We start from the raw sequence: 15950 nt of genomic DNA on the forward strand, positions 1-15950 counted from the left end.
TCTTCCAGAACTTACAGTTTTGAAAAGAAAACCTAGGGCTTTTTAAATTTAATAATGCAGTTGATTGGATAATATTTATCTTTTATATTCACGTTTCCCTCTTTCATGTTTACCAGTGTCTTAACTCTAGTTTTGCTTCTTTCTCATTTCTTTTTTTGTTGTTGTGGTTTTTTGCTTTTGTTTAACGTATTATTGTGTTTTGTGGATCTGGTCAGGGAACCGTTACTGTATTTTATGTTTGTATCTACATTTTATTTTGCATGCTTAACGTGGCTTTGCCTGGATGTTCTTTTTGGTAAGTTCCAAATTTATAAAGCATATTGTTTTTTTGTAGTGTAAGTCACAGTGTTTATCATCCTTTTTTTTCCTCTCACTTCTGGTAATGTGATCATGCTCTCATGAGTTGTTTTTAATTTTTTTTTAAAGAGTTCATTTGATACCTTTCCCTAACATTTTCCAGTTTTCCTTAATAGTAGTGCAGTTTGGTACTAATCTGCTTTGATTGGTTTTATAGCCTCACACTGTCAGTTGCTGATCACTATTAGCAGTTGCTATGTCAAGTATTTTGGTTTTTTTTAAAAAGCCTTAATCATCTAGAGATACTGTTCTAAGAGCTTGTGCTTCCATATAGCAATCATAAAAGAAGATAGTTTGTAGTAAAATTAAATATTTTTGTTCTGAATGAAAAATGCATTCTAATTTTGTTTTTTTACAGCAACAGCTTGCACAGCTACAGAAAGAAAAATCAGAGATTCTGAAAAATCTGGCATTATACTACTTTACATTTGTAGATGTTATGGAATTTAAGGTATGTATTTTAATATATAAAGTTTAATATTTCAGAAGTAGATTGATGTTTATTAATTGTATAAATTGCTTTGTCACTTGTAGATAATAAAATAAATTCTTTTGCAACTACAATTTAAAATATATTTTATTTTTGTGTTTTCTAAATTTAGTATTATTTACCTAGGTAGAAAATTAACATAAGCTTTTATTTTCAGGACCATGTTTGTGAATTGCTGAACACTATTGATGTTTGCCAAGTCTTCTTTGATATCGTAAGTATTATTTTCAGAAAAACTCCTGATTCTCTCCTGGTAGTTTCTTTTTTTTTTTTCTTTTAACGTTTTTATTCATTTTTGAGAGACACAGAGAGACTGGGCATGAGTGGGGGAGGGGCAGAGAGAGAGGGAGATACAGAATCTGAAGCAGGCTCCAGGCTCTGAGCTGTCAGCATGGAGCCTGACGCAGGGCTGGAACCCATGAACTGTGAGGTCATCACCTGAGCCAAAGTTGGACGCTGAACTGAAGGAGCCACCCAGGTGCTCCTCTGTTAGTTTCTAATATAACTAAGGTGACTAAATGTTTTTCTTTAGAGAAAATTTACATGACTAGTATGTCGAGTTTTAGCATTGTTAATTTGATGTATTTTGTAGCACTTTTTAAAGGTAAGGAGTTACGTATTTTCTATTTTTACTTATTTCATTGTCACTGAGTATAAATCTTGAGTGTATTGGAAAATAGTTGTTAATTTTAGTATTTTATTTTAGTAATTGCAATTTAAAAAAGTTAAGTGAATAATACTTTTCTCTGTAAAAGGCATACTTGATAGAATCTTAGGTACGACAATTTCTAGATACAGGAAGTCAGAGTGAAAAATGCCTCCATTGACAATTTACTACTAAATGACTTCCGTTACTTTTTTATTTAGTACTCCTTTTTCTTGCTTAGTGAGATTGGCTCCATATTTCTTCTTATTCTGGTTTTATTTATCCTTTTAAACTATTTACCCGTTAAATAAAGCAATAACAAGCTTTTTGTCATCCATAAAATTGTGTCACCAACATGAAACTGTTACCTGTAACTTCTAAATTTTAGGTATGTTTTTGGTGAAAGGAATTAGAATTTTAGAAGTAGGCATAAAATAAATAACTAAAGAAAATTATTGACTTTTAGTAGCTGCCATGAAGATTGTGTGTGTGCGTGTGTGTGTCTTAAAGTTTACAAAATAAGAGGTTAAACTTGATTTTTGTTTTCTAGACTGTAAACTTTGATTTAACAAAGAACTACTTAGATTTGATTATAACCTATACAACACTAATGATACTACTGTCTCGAATTGAAGAAAGGAAGGCAATCATTGGATTATACAACTATGCTCATGAAATGACCCATGGAGCCAGGTAGACCTGCATTATACAGATCTTTGTGAAATTCTCAGTTTGATGGCTAACAACTCACTGAAATTTGATATGTCTATTTTAAGTGACCGAGAATACCCGCGCCTTGGTCAGATGATTGTGGATTATGAAAACCCTTTAAAAAAAATGATGGAAGAATTTGTACCCCATAGCAAGGTAGGACCTGGTTTTTAGATTGCTTTTAATAGGCAAATGAAATAGTATAAGGGTGGATAGTTAGATAAACTTCTTTATGAAAAACATAATGGGATGCGAATAATAGCTGTGTATGGTATTATCTAATTGTGAACCAGAGAACTCATTAGTTAGATTCCAAATAGTACATGGAAACTCAGGAATATATTGATCCAGTATAATTTTTATTTTTATTATTATTTTTTAGTTTATTTTTATTTGTTTTGAGAGACAGAGAGCAAGCAGGGTAGGGGCAGAAAGAGAGGGGGACAGAATCCCAAACAGGCTCTGCGATGTCAGTACAGAGCCTGACATGGGGCTCAGATTCACAAATCGTGAAATCATGACCTGAGCTGAAATCGGGAGTCGGATGCTTAACTGAGCCACCCAGTCACCTCCATTATAGATTTTAGATTCAGTATAGGGTATAGAGGTAGTGAAGTTTAGTATTTGGGAATGTCTGCTCTGATACCAGACTACCTGGGTTCTAATCCCAACTCTGCCAATTACTGAGTGTGTAATATTGGGCACATTCCTTAACCATCTTCCCTGTATCCATTTTCTTATCTGTAAAAATAGAGAAATAATATCTCCCTCATATGGTTGTTATGAGGATTAAATGAATTACTTCATAAAAAGTATTTAGATACATAGTGTTTGATAAATTTTAACTAGGTTATTAATAAATCTTAAGAAAAACTATAAGAGCTTTGTGAAAATAATTTTGAATGTCTTTTACAATATATAAAAAAGTAGTTTTAGTGAAACAATTTTGGTTCAAGGGAGTCTTGCCATTATGGTTTCTTTGCAGTAGGGCTGATTCAAAGAACCATAGTTCATATGCACATCAAGGAAATTTAGAGGTATCTCATACATCCTATTACAGATAAAAATTGAGAACTGGAGAAGTGACACAATAAGTCATTTAGCAGCAATTGGTGCAAAACCAGAGCTAAATCCCAAGATTTTAGAATCTTGGTTCATTCTCTTTGAGTCATGAGAGTTAAACATTTTTTTTTCAACGTTTTTTTATTTTTGGGACAGAGAGAGACAGAGCATGAACGGGGGAGGGGCAGAGAGAGAGGGAGACACAGAATCGGAAACAGGCTCCAGGCTCTGAGCCATCAGCCCAGAGCCTGACGCGGGGCTCGAACTCACGGACCGCGAGATCGTGACCGGGCTGAAGTCGGACGCTTAACCGACTGCGCCACCCAGGTGCCCCAGAGAGTTAAACATTTTAATAATACACTATTTTCTCTAAATCTGTGCTTTTTTTTTTGACCCACAGTTAACACCAAGAATTTTCCTTCCATTTTTTTACTCCAGTAAAAATTCTGAAGATGTGTTTACAGAAGATGTGTTTGTAGTTTAATTTCTTTGTTTAGCTGTATTATACCCACAAATTTATATAGGTTATTGTTTTGAAGTTAGTTGGATCATTAGTTTGAAAGAGGCCAGTGGATGGCATCAGTTTTGAAGTAAAAATCAGCATTGCAGATGGAGATGTCAGGATTCCTCGGAGTGCTGAGCATACCACAGTCATTTGTCTCTGATTTGGGTATTGCTTTTTCCTCACCTGGAACTGTCTTCCCTACTCCTCTCTGTTTTCTCTATACATTCATTTCTGACTTTTTGCCAATCACATACGGCCAAGTTTTTATTTACCCAATTCAGATTTGGTTCTTTTCCCACTTAAGTGATGCAAATTTCCTTAAGACTCTTGCATGTCTTTTTAAGTTCTCCATAGTCATTTGCATATACTAGACTATTAATAATTGCTTCAAGAGAATTATCCATTTGGATTAGACCCTTTATTTCCTAATCACAATTTTTCTGATGTTCCATGATATCTCAGGTTTAGATACAAAGTCTATCCTGTATTTGCTAGGATTTGTTAAAATTAATTTTAAAAACATTCATAATCACTTGGTAGAGTATAATAAAAATACAGATTCCTGGGGTCTACTCCCAGAGGTTCTGGTTTACTAAGTTTCAGGTAGAACTCTGGATTCTGATTTTTGAACAAATTCCATGGTAATTCATGTGCACTCAGATGTTCACTCTTACACAGAGATTCTAGGAAGCAAAGATGAATAGCAAAGGACAGTTAAAAGCAAGTAAGAAGCAGATGAGAAGAAACATTAAATACCTTGATGATAAAGCTATAATTAACAGACCAAATGACAAATAGAAGTTAAGTAATTTGTTAAGATAGAGCACATTTTTTTTTTGTAAAGAAATCTTTGGAGAAATATGAAATATGTTGAGCTCTATTAACAGTCCTATAACCCTAATGTGTTTTTTCAAAGAACTATTAGAGTAGAAAATGATGCACAAAAGAATGTGCCTACTACCCCTTTTGAAATAAAGATCCCAAGATTTCCAAACATTGTAACTTTTAAGGAACTAACATGATTTCCTGAGCTGAGCTCTTGCCCAGGAATACAGAATCTATGTAGTTTTTATGAAATTTAAAAAAAATTCTAGAGGTGGTAGCCAGACCCACCTTAGATACTATTATGGAGCATAGTTGTAATTAGGCTTTGTTGTTTTAGGATGGTACAGTTAGAAACACACAGCACTTGTAGCTGAAATTTAAATGGAAAAATAAAAAAAAGTCTTTGTTCCTCAACTTCCTTTTTTCCTATTTTAATTAGTCTCTTTCAGATGCACTAATTTCTCTTCAGATGGTGTATCCTCGAAGGAATCTTTCAGCTGACCAGTGGAGAAATGCCCAACTATTGAGTCTCATCAGTGCACCCAGTACAATGCTTAATCCTGCACAGTCTGACACCGTATGGTCCTGTTTTTCCCTTTTTGAATAAAAATAGTAAAGTTGATTTTTAAAAAAATATCAGCAATGCAGTACTGTTGTGATTTTTCTTCTGATTGATGTTAGCCTGTCAGTGAAGTTTATTGTAAAATGTCCAGTAATTAAGTTGTACTATTGAGTTTTTTTATTTCTAAAATCTGATGCTAAGTTAATACAATTAGTAATGTAAGTATTTTCTCTTAAAATTTAAATGTCTGTTTTGTTCTGTTATAGTAGAAAATTTGGAAAATGCAGAAAATTGTAAAGAAGGAAATACAAATCATCTTAAATCCTCACCAAAATCATTATATTGTTTTATATAGTTGACCCTTAAACAACATTGGTTTGAACTGTGTGAGTTCACTTACACGTGTATTTTTTGATAAATACGTATTGTACTGTAAATGTATTTTCTCTTAAGATTTTCTTAATATTTTCTCTAGCTTTATTGTAAGAATACATTATATAATATGTGTAACTTACAAAATATATATTAATTGACTTTGTCATTGGTAAGGCTTCTGGTCAACAGTAAGCTATTAGTATTTAAATTTTTGGAAGTCAGGAGTGTTAGGCAAATTTTCAGCTGCATGGGGAGCAGGGTGTTGGCATTCCTAATCCTCCTGTTGTTCAAGGGTCAACTGTGTTTTCAATCTGTTCTCTGTATGTATAAAAATATATGTTATGCAGATGGAGAATACACACACAAAATTACTGATTGGGGTGAGATAGTAAGTACCCATGTACCTAAATCTTTTTTAAATTGATTAAATATTATCTCTTGGAATACTACAAGCTCTGAAATAGACTTGGGAAATTTGAAGTTGTCCTTTATCAGATTGAAGACAATTTAGCAACAGTATTATTTTAAGGGAGGTTTCAGGGAGTGTAAATGTGAAAGGGGCACAGCTCTTACTGTCCTTTATGGACTGCAAGTTTAAATCATAAGTTATAAAACTTTTATCCAGCCTTTTAAATACGTCATGGTGGTATTTGAGCCAAGAATTGAGCAGTAAGAGTTTTTAGGAGGAAGAGAAAGAGAGTGACTTAGCATAGGATTTGTTTTTTTAGAATTTCTTCTAATCACAGGTATATATTTTCTCTTTTTAAGATGCCTTGTGAATATCTCTCTTTGGATGCAATGGAAAAATGGATTATCTGTAAGTAAAATCAATTAGTTTTGTAACTATCTCTCAGGTTTTAAGTTTTAGAGAAAAATAACAGGTAATATGGATTACTTCTGTGCCAAGCACTGTCCTAAGCCATTTCTGTGTATTACCTCATTCAGTTCTCGTACTGACCCTGTCAAGATAGTCTGTTTTATAGTCGAGGAATCTAAAGCTTAGTCTATGTAGCTAATAAGTGACAAAGACAAAATGAGAACCTAGGCTAATGCCAAGGCTCATGGTACATTATATTGCCTCTCAGTATGACTGTCAAAACTACATTTTTATTTTGTTTTTAATGATTTTTTAAAATGTCATGTTTATTCAGCTAAGGTTTTTGGTTTTAGTTTACTTCTGTACATATAATAATGACTCATCGTTGGCAGTTAAATGCATTGGAAGATGAAATTACTAGTTGTGCCCCTGGGACTTTCACAAACCATAGGGGAAATAGACACAGTAACATACAGATACAATATAGAATGAGAGTTACTATAATTACTTCTACCGCCCCCAGGTCCAGTAGCATATGGGAATAATTTTGAGCAGTTTTTGTTTCTTAGTTCTTATAGGTCTTGTTTCTTGGTTTATTAACCTTTAAGATTTATTTATTGTTTTTTTTTTATTATAGTATATCTCAAACTATAGTGAAGGACCAGTTTTTAAAAATTTTTTTTTTGCATTGATACTTCTGTAAAATTCAAAAAAATTGAATTATTAGAATTACCAGAAATTAATACAGATGCAAAAGCCCACATTTTAAATTATTAAATTCAGTTTAATCTAACATTGTTTTTAGCTTTCTACTCATAAATCAATGTCAGATTTTTATGAGAGTTTCTAAATACTGTTAGTTTCTTTACTCAATCTCATTATGCCCTGGCACTTTGAATAGCACTGTTACTAGTATGAAAGAGGAGGAATTTAGCACATAACTCCCTGTCCCTGGCCATTTTTATTAATTATATATTTTACATTGATCATTTTTGTGATACTCTATTTTCTTCTGTAACGATAGTTAAGATTTTCATCCTTTAGTCTCTTACTTGATCAAAACACAGTTTTCAAAGTATTAATTTTGCTTAAATGTATCGTGATCCTTGGTTGTTCATGTTTATGGAAGTTTGGCTGTAGAACAGAGGTGATTAGTAGAGTTAGGTAGCATGATGACCTAGAGTTAATAGCACTAGTGCCCCTAGTCTTTAGGAATGCTGATTACAGGGCCCTGTATGATGAGAGGGAGGTAGGTCAGAAGGCAGGCTACCCTAAGAAGGAATGTAGGGACATAGAGGCAGATTTGGGATAATCACAGTTGCCCAAGTAAGGAAGGTTTACTCTGAAGTTTGCTGCCTTCATGTGTTTGAGCCTTGAGTAGAGTTAATATAGAAGTTAAGAATTACCTTAAACTCTGCACTTGTCATTTTAACCCTAAAACTCATAGTAGGACTTTTCTGTAGACTGTGGTCTACTTTCTTTAGTGCTTTGCTCTAGATTAGTTTCAAGTGTGGTCCCTGGATCAGCAGCATCACCTAGGAACTTATTAGATATGTAGAATCTTGATCTTCACCCTAGACCTACTCAATTGGAAACAGTGAATGGATCCTAGCAATCTGATTTAATAAGTCTTCCTAGTAGCTCTGATGCAAGCTAAAGTTGGAGAATCATTGGTCTAGATTATAGCCTGGGGCCGAGAGTTGAGAGTCTGGAATGTTGAAGACCCAGCTATTTGGAATGCAATTATAAAATAACTTATCCTGATGTTCTTTTCAGGGTCTATTCTTGCTCTGTTGGTTGGACTCAGAGGACTCCTTGGGAAAGATCTCTTTTCATCTCTGGAGTTTTGGATTACTAATTCCTGACTCTCTTTAAATTGATAGTCGAGTTCTGTCTACTTTCGATCTTAAAAGATTTTTCCCAACTTTCTTGTCTAGTATTGGTATTTATTTATTTATTTATTTATTTATTTATTTATTTATTTATTAACATCCACATTAGTTAGCATATAGTGCAATAATGGTTTCAGGAGTAGAGTCCCATGATTCATCCCCTACATATAACACCCAGCGTTCATCCCAACAAGTGTCCTCCTTAATGCCTCTTGCCCATTTAGCCCATCTCCCCACCCAGAACCCCTCCAGCAACCCTCAGTTTGTTCTCTGTATTTAAGAGTCTCTTATGTTTTATCCCCCTCCATGTTTTTGTATTATTTTTGCTTCTCTTCCCTTATGTTCATCTGTTTTGTATCTTAAATTCCACATCAGTAAAGTCACATGATATTTGTCTTCCTCTAATTTCCCTTAGCATAATACACTCTAGTTCCATCCACATAGTTGCAGATGGCAAGATTGCATTCTTAGTATTGGTCTTCTTTCTTGTTTTCTAACATTTTTGTGGCTTAAAATAACTAAATTTTTTTTATGTCCTTTTATTGGAACCTTGGTGGGTAAAGGAAATTAATATGTGATTTAATTAATAAATCATCCTAATCTTGGGCAGTCTATTTTAAATTAATTTGCCTTTTTTGATTCTGTCATAAACAAATGAAGATATTTTAATTCATAAGGTAATCCATATCTTAAAAAAATAAAATATATGGTAACCCATAATAACTGCTAACATCTTTAGAGAAACCTTTTATTATCTGCAGCAATTTTGTGACTCTAAGTATTCAACGAGGTATAAAACACTAAGCGAAATCACTTTTTACTCAGAGGTTTAGGGTAAAAAAACATTATATAGGACAAGAATCTTTTACAAACAGTTTCTCATGAGGACTTAAGTTTCCATGCGTATATTCTGTTTCTTTGGTTGTGTACCAGACCATGTAATTGGCTGTGTTTAGGGGTCCTGTTGCATGAAAAACTTTTTTATGTTTCAGGGTATTTAAAGAAGTTTAATATGCTTCTGTATATGATTCCACAGTATATGCCTACTTACCTTAAAAAGTTAACTTGCTTGCATAGTGTCCTGTTAAAGGAAGGTTGAGCTAAGAATAAAAAGATGAATGACAAGTTATATGTTAATGATTCAGGAGTTTAAAGCGGGGAGTGACCACTGAGAATCCTAGGGAAATCTCACAGAAAAAGGATTGGTTAGTAACTGACCCAGTAACTTGTGTATAGCAGGTACTGAGTAAATGTTGAATGACTGACAGATGAGATTTTGTGGCGTAGTGGAGAGGGCTACAGAGGGCATCAACAAACATACATAGGATTTTAAATTTGTATAGGATTTCCAAAGTAGATAACAAAAGATGAAAGAGATATATGAATTCATGTAAGAAAGCAGCATAATATATTGAAAGAATCTTAGACTTTAAGGGTAAATACTTGAGGCTAAATATAGCTCTAATAGTTAATAGTATAACTTTAGGCAAGTCATTGAACCTTCATTTCTTCAACTATAAAAGAGAAGGATACCATCTATTTTATCTACTCCAGAGAATCATGTGAGATAATATAAGTGAAAGCTTATTTAGTAATCTATATATTGCTGTGAAAATGTGAGATGCATTTCTTCTGGTGATTTAAAAAAGTAGATTAGCCTTATTTTTCAGTTACTGTAATAGTTATGATTACTGTATTTGTTGGTTAGTTTAACTTCTGATATCTAGGTTAAAATATTTTATAAAGATTTTGAAAATGTCTTTTACTCATTTATTAAAATGACTTTTTTCACGGGCCAGAAGCAACATTTTTTCTCATCAGTGTGGGTTCAAAGGACTGATTTTGCAGAATACAGAAAATTATTGACAATTGTTGCCATCTTGTGTGTATGAGTTATTACCTGTCACTTAAAAAGCCTCAATAAAAAGCCTCAATTTTGTGTTTCTGAAATTTTTGGAAGCTACTTTGTAATGGAAAGAATTTAATTTTGGAATACTTTTATATTCGTATTTACTTTTTTTTTTTAAGTTGGCTTCATTTTGTGCCATGGGATTCTAAATACTGATGCGACAGCCCTGAACCTTTGGAAGCTAGCTCTTCAAAGTAGCTCTTGCCTCTCTCTCTTTCGGGATGAAGTTTTCCACATTCACAAAGCTGCAGAAGACTTATTTGTAAACATACGAGGGTATGGCATTTTCATTTATCTTGTCTTTTTTTTTGGAGAAGGGTAGTGAGTGAATGATTTTTGTTGAAGTCTGGGGATAGAGAAGGGTCCTGTATGCAAGAAGATGTCACCTGTACCCTCTTACTGGTCACAGTAAGTTTTTTTCTTAACAGTCACCCTGATACGGTATTTTCATATATTTTATAGGTAACTTCACAGACTGAAGTATCTAGTGTTTCTCCCCTTTTAAAACTTGTATTCTATGATAAAGAAGATGTGCTCTCTTTTGCAAATTATGATATGGGTTTAGACGTAAATATTGCTAAAAGCACCATATACATTTTAGAGTTTTGAAATTTGTAGAAGTGCTATTGAGAAGTATGTGGGTCAGTCAGAAGAACTTCATTAAATTATAACAATTATACAAGTCAGACTGCTGCACGTAAGAAATCATGTTTCCTTTTAATAAGGTGTTCCAAGTGACTCATTTATATTCATTCCCTGGAAAGCAAATAGTTCTTACAAATTTGTTTCTTTGAAATTTTTAGTGCCTGCGTTTCTTTCTATATGAGGTTCTGTAGGCAGTATACAGTAAACAGGTTGGCCTCAGACTTGGTAGTAGTTTTGAAGTCTTTTGAAATTAGGAGCATCTAAAATATTCTAAAATACCTGAAAGTGTCAAATAGTTATGTTCAGCTTGTTAGTTTCAGATACAAATGAAGTTTACCAACATTTGATTCATATCCAATTTAGAAATGTCTTCATGCAGGGTGCCTGGGTGGCTCAGTTGGTTAAGTGTCCTAACTATTGATCTCAGCTCAGGTCTTGATCTCAGGGTTGTGAGTTCAAGTCCCATGCTGGACTCCATACTGGGCATGAAACCTACTTAAAAAACAAACAGACAAACAAAAAAAACAATGTCTTGAAGAAATTGAGATAAAGCATCTGTTAGTTATTAAAAAGTAAATATACCAACTAAGCCTCAAATTTTAGTGTGCATAAAAATTACTCTGGGATGCATATTAATCCAGATTACTGGGCATGATCCCTAATTTGTATTTCCTATATCTGTATCTTGGAGAGTTAAAAGAATCTGCTCTTTTTCTCCCTAGTAATTTTTGAAGTAGAATTTACAGACAGAAGAATGCATAAATTTTACATGTATGTCTCAATAACTTTATATATGAATACTCTAGGTGACCACCTAGATCAAGATATAGAACATTTCCATTATCCCCAGAAAATTGTCTTGTGTCTCTTTTTTGGTCAGTACTGCCACCCTTGGTCTCCCACCTTTCAGTTCCCTTCTCTGGTGACCACTGTTCTGGTTTCTGTCACCATGGATGGTTCTGACATTCTCATGTTGGTAGATTCTCAGGTATAATATGAGAACTAGTGCCCTATGTACTTTCCAGCTCTTGGCTTTTATTTTAGATGCTGGAGTACTTGGAAATATCCTATGTCAGATGGGATACTTCCTAATTTATTTTCATTTTCTAATTGGTTCAGATTGAAAATTAAGAAACTTGTATTATGTCTTAGCATATTGATAGCTTCTCTGTGGAATCATATTTAAATATATGTAAGCATTTAGAACCAGGTAGTCTATATATTGAGCGAGCTTATGTTATATATGGTACACATAAGTTGAATGACACCATGAGACCAGTTATCTTTAAAAAAAATTTTTTTAATGTGTATTTATTTTTGAGAGAGAGACAGATTGTTGGTGGGGTAGGAGCAGAGAGTGAGGGAGATGCTGAATCTGAAGCAGGCTTCAGGCTCTGAGCTGTCAGCAAAGAGCCTGACGTGGGCTTGAACCCACGAACTGCAAGATCATGCCCTGAGCTGAAGTCAGATGCTTAACTGACTGAGCCACCCAGGCACCCCACCAATTGTCTTTTTGTTACGCTTTTTTTTCTTTATGTTAATACTTTCCTAACAATGAATTTACCATTTAAGAATCTTCATGATTAAAGTTGTAAAGTTTTAATTTATTAAGTCATGAGTGATCACTTGAAAATATGATTTACAGTACTTACAGGTTAGATTGTAAGTATAAAAGCTTATTAATTATGAAAGAGAATGATTACAGATTTAGTATATTTTAGACATTTGCTCAAAGATCACATAAATCTTAGAGTACTTAATTTAGAAGCTGGGACTTCTTGGTTTAAGTGGTCTTAGCCAGGTTGTCAAGAAGATAATTTTTCTTTAACATTTTAGGAATTTTGAGTTTTTGCATGTAGTATTAATGAAAATAACATTTATTAGCTCTTTTTTTCACATGTTACCTTTAAATTTTTTTATGTTGGTTCCTATTTTTTGTTTTTGTTTTTGAAATTTTTTTAATGTTTATTTATTTTGTGAGAGAGAGAGAGGAGGGGGCAGAGAGAGGGAGACAGAGGCTTCAGAGCGGGCTCCATACTGACATCAAAGAGCCTGATGGGAATCAAACTCATGAACCATGAGATTATGACCTGAGCTGAAGTTGGATGCTTATCTGACTGACCTACCCAGGCACCTGGTGTCCTATTTCTTTTAATTTAGTCTTAGGCTTTCCTGCCCCAGTTTTTTCTACCATAAAACCCCTATCTCCAGACATTCAGTAGTGTTACTCCCTAGTATATATCCTTTCAGAATTTTTTTTAATCAGATAGCATAAAATGAGAAGTAGTAGCTTTGTTATTACTTTAGATTTTGGAGACCACTGTTAATTACATTGGAGGTACAATTTTAGTGTCTCTGTGGGTTCTTTACGAGGTGTATATAATCAAAGATCTACATTGTGAGCTTCAATTTTATTGTTAGATTTAATATAATATGAGATCTGTTTTTCTAAGAAGACTTGACCGGGTACTTAGGAAAGGAGGTAGGTGGACTTGTTCCATGCATTTCTAGTTTGAGCACCATTTTTTTCTTATTGCTAATAGTCGTTTTTAATTGACTTTTAGTATTTGGCTAACTCGTTTTGACTGTTACTGATGAAATTAGGATTAACAAGGATCTAATTTTTTTTTTTTTTTTTTGCACATAGCTATAATAAGCGTATTAATGACATAAGAGAATGCAAAGAGGCAGCTGTGTCACATGCGTAAGTAGTTCTGTTTTCTCTGTGGAACTTGTAATCAACAAGAATTTCTGTCTTAAAGCATAATTTTGTTCACATACTGCAGATTAATGGTGTGCAATATGGGATAGAAGTGGGGCAATCAATGAGAAGTATATATCCTCAGTATTTAGTAAGCTTCAGGTTAGTACAGACAGATCTGGAATATTTTTGAAGTGTTGATAAAAATGCTCTAAGCAAGTACCATACAAAGGTCTTTTATTTTAGGTATCATTCAGATCTTTTGCCATCACTATGCTTTCATATCAATACTTTTCAAGGTGTGATGATTTTTGTACCACTTCATGAACATAGATATATCTTTATACTCTCCCAAATAGTATTTACTTTTCAAAGTATGTTATCGTCATGCCCTTACCTAATTGTAGTAAATATTTTATATTAGTAAGTATATAGAATAACTTAAAAATTATCATATTTAAGATCTTTGAACAACTTTTTGATTTTCTCATGAAATAATTATAAATAATTTGATAATTCAGTGTTACATATATACTTCTATAAAATATTTTCTCCACTGAGCCTAGGTAATGTTATCTGATCCATCCGTATTTCTGTAAAGCAGAGTATAAAGCACCACTGCCATCAATGAAACTATAAAAACCACAAGAAGTTTCAGAATTTAGGTTTCGGCTATACGATGGATTTTGGGAATTTAAACCATCTTTTATTCATTGCTGTCAGTGACCTATTTCCTCATGCATATTTTTTCACTTGAATGAAATGCTTATATTTAAAAAGTTATTTTCTAGTACTAATATATTTTGGAGTGTGTTAGCATTCCTTTCTTGACATACAGAAATACAAATGATTATCACTTCTTCATGGGATAGACTCTATTGTAGGCACATATATGATTCTTAGCTATCTTTTATGAAACTCTTTTAAAGGTAAGGCATTTTCCCCCTTTATTATATAAAGTAGTTGTAGGTAGTAAGCAGTAAGAATTCCTCATAGGAATTCCTCATTACCTTGTGCCAAGCATGGTACTTTATAGACATTTTCTCTCAGTATTAATAACACCACAGACTCCTTGCCACAACTCGGTGTAATAAAAAAGTCAAAATAACATTGCCTCTTTTCTTAGAAATTGTATTGGATGACTTTATTATTGTAAGATAAAAAAGAGCTTGTCATTGGAATTAGCCTAATGTAATAATACTATGTATCAGACATCATGAAAGATGTATCTTTTCAGGGAGGTGTCATCATCCCTGTTTTATAGATGACAGGGTGAAACTAGGAGGGGTGTGTGTGTGTGTGTGTGTGTGTGTGTGTGTGTGTGAGGGGGTGGGCAGAGGGTGCTGTTTTTTGCACCTATCAAAATCTTAAAACTTTGTTGGGACAGTGTGTATTTTGCATAGTGTGAGGAGTTGGAATACTTAGAACATTCTGTGATATTTTTTTCCACATTAATATGTAAGAGTAATTCTTTTAAATTTGCATTTTATTTTAAAAATACCTAGTAGTGAATATTTATGATTATCTTTTCCTTTCCTCATCTTTCTGTTTTTGAAGATTACCAAATGATCTCATCCTAATATCTTTATTATATATAGCTCTTGTTTATTAGTCTTACCTATTTAATAAGAATATACTTAATAAAGTAGGATATAATCAGATATTTAATAAGTTGTGTTCATTGATTTTCTTTGTGGGGGTGACAGAAAATGTATGTAGTAGAACATTGCTTGTTTTCAAGGATTTCACAGTCCACTTTTATAAAGTGCTAGGCTAAGTGGTATTAAAGTTGCAGACATTATTCAAAAATGGGCATCTGGATATTGGGAAATGCTTCTTGAAGGGTTGGTCTTGAAGTTTGGGTAGGATTTTGATAGGTGGAGAGTAACAGAATAAACATGGTTATAAAAACACTGCAAGGAAGGCAAGGATAAACATAAGTTTGGAAAGTCATTTAATGATATGACATACATATAGAAGATATTTGTAGGAGCTTGTGCTTCCTAAAAAATGTTTGTAAATTGACCTGAAATGGTAAGTTATTTAATTGCCAATAATGATTTTAGTAGAAACAGATAAGTTATATTGATGTCTTTCCCTATAGTGGTTCAATGCACAGAGAAAGACGCAAATTTTTAAGATCTGCATTGAAAGAATTGGCTACTGTCCTCTCTGATCAACCTGGCTTGCTAGGTCCAAAGGTAATTGATTTAATTCTTATTTCAACTACAGGTGTACCGTATTAAAATGAAAAAAATTCGGGGCGCTTGGGTGGCTCAGTCAGTTAAGCGGCCGACTTCGGCTCAGGTCGTGATCTCACGGTCCGTGAGTTTGAGCCCCGTGTCGGGCTCTGTGCTGACAGCTCAGAGCCTGGAGACTGTTTGAGATTCTGTGTCTCCCTCTCTCTGCCCCTCCCCCGTTCATGCTCTGTCTCTCTCTGTCTCAAAAATAAA

The 15950-nt window shown here is 33.6% G+C and overlaps 1 protein-coding gene across 2 annotated transcripts in view; it reads left to right on the top strand.

The window, feature by feature from the left end:
• The window catches only part of NCKAP1 (NCK associated protein 1), a 110063-nt gene that overhangs the window by 38250 nt on the left and 55863 nt on the right, over positions 1-15950 (top strand). For both annotated transcript variants that reach the window (XM_047084286.1, XM_047084287.1), the window contains exons 3-11: positions 716-808; positions 1005-1061; positions 2044-2186; positions 2270-2360; positions 5036-5173; positions 6302-6350; positions 10271-10427; positions 13444-13500; positions 15602-15698. In XM_047084286.1, coding sequence (XP_046940242.1) covers positions 716-808; positions 1005-1061; positions 2044-2186; positions 2270-2360; positions 5036-5173; positions 6302-6350; positions 10271-10427; positions 13444-13500; positions 15602-15698 — 882 coding nt within the window. The remainder of the gene's footprint in view (positions 1-715; positions 809-1004; positions 1062-2043; positions 2187-2269; positions 2361-5035; positions 5174-6301; positions 6351-10270; positions 10428-13443; positions 13501-15601; positions 15699-15950) is intronic.

This window comes from Lynx rufus, unplaced genomic scaffold (assembly GCF_022079265.1).
Source record: "Lynx rufus isolate CCGP_SWC_20201006 ecotype Redwood Valley unplaced genomic scaffold, mLynRuf1.p SCAF_2, whole genome shotgun sequence".
Classification (NCBI taxonomy): Eukaryota; Metazoa; Chordata; class Mammalia; order Carnivora; family Felidae; genus Lynx; species Lynx rufus.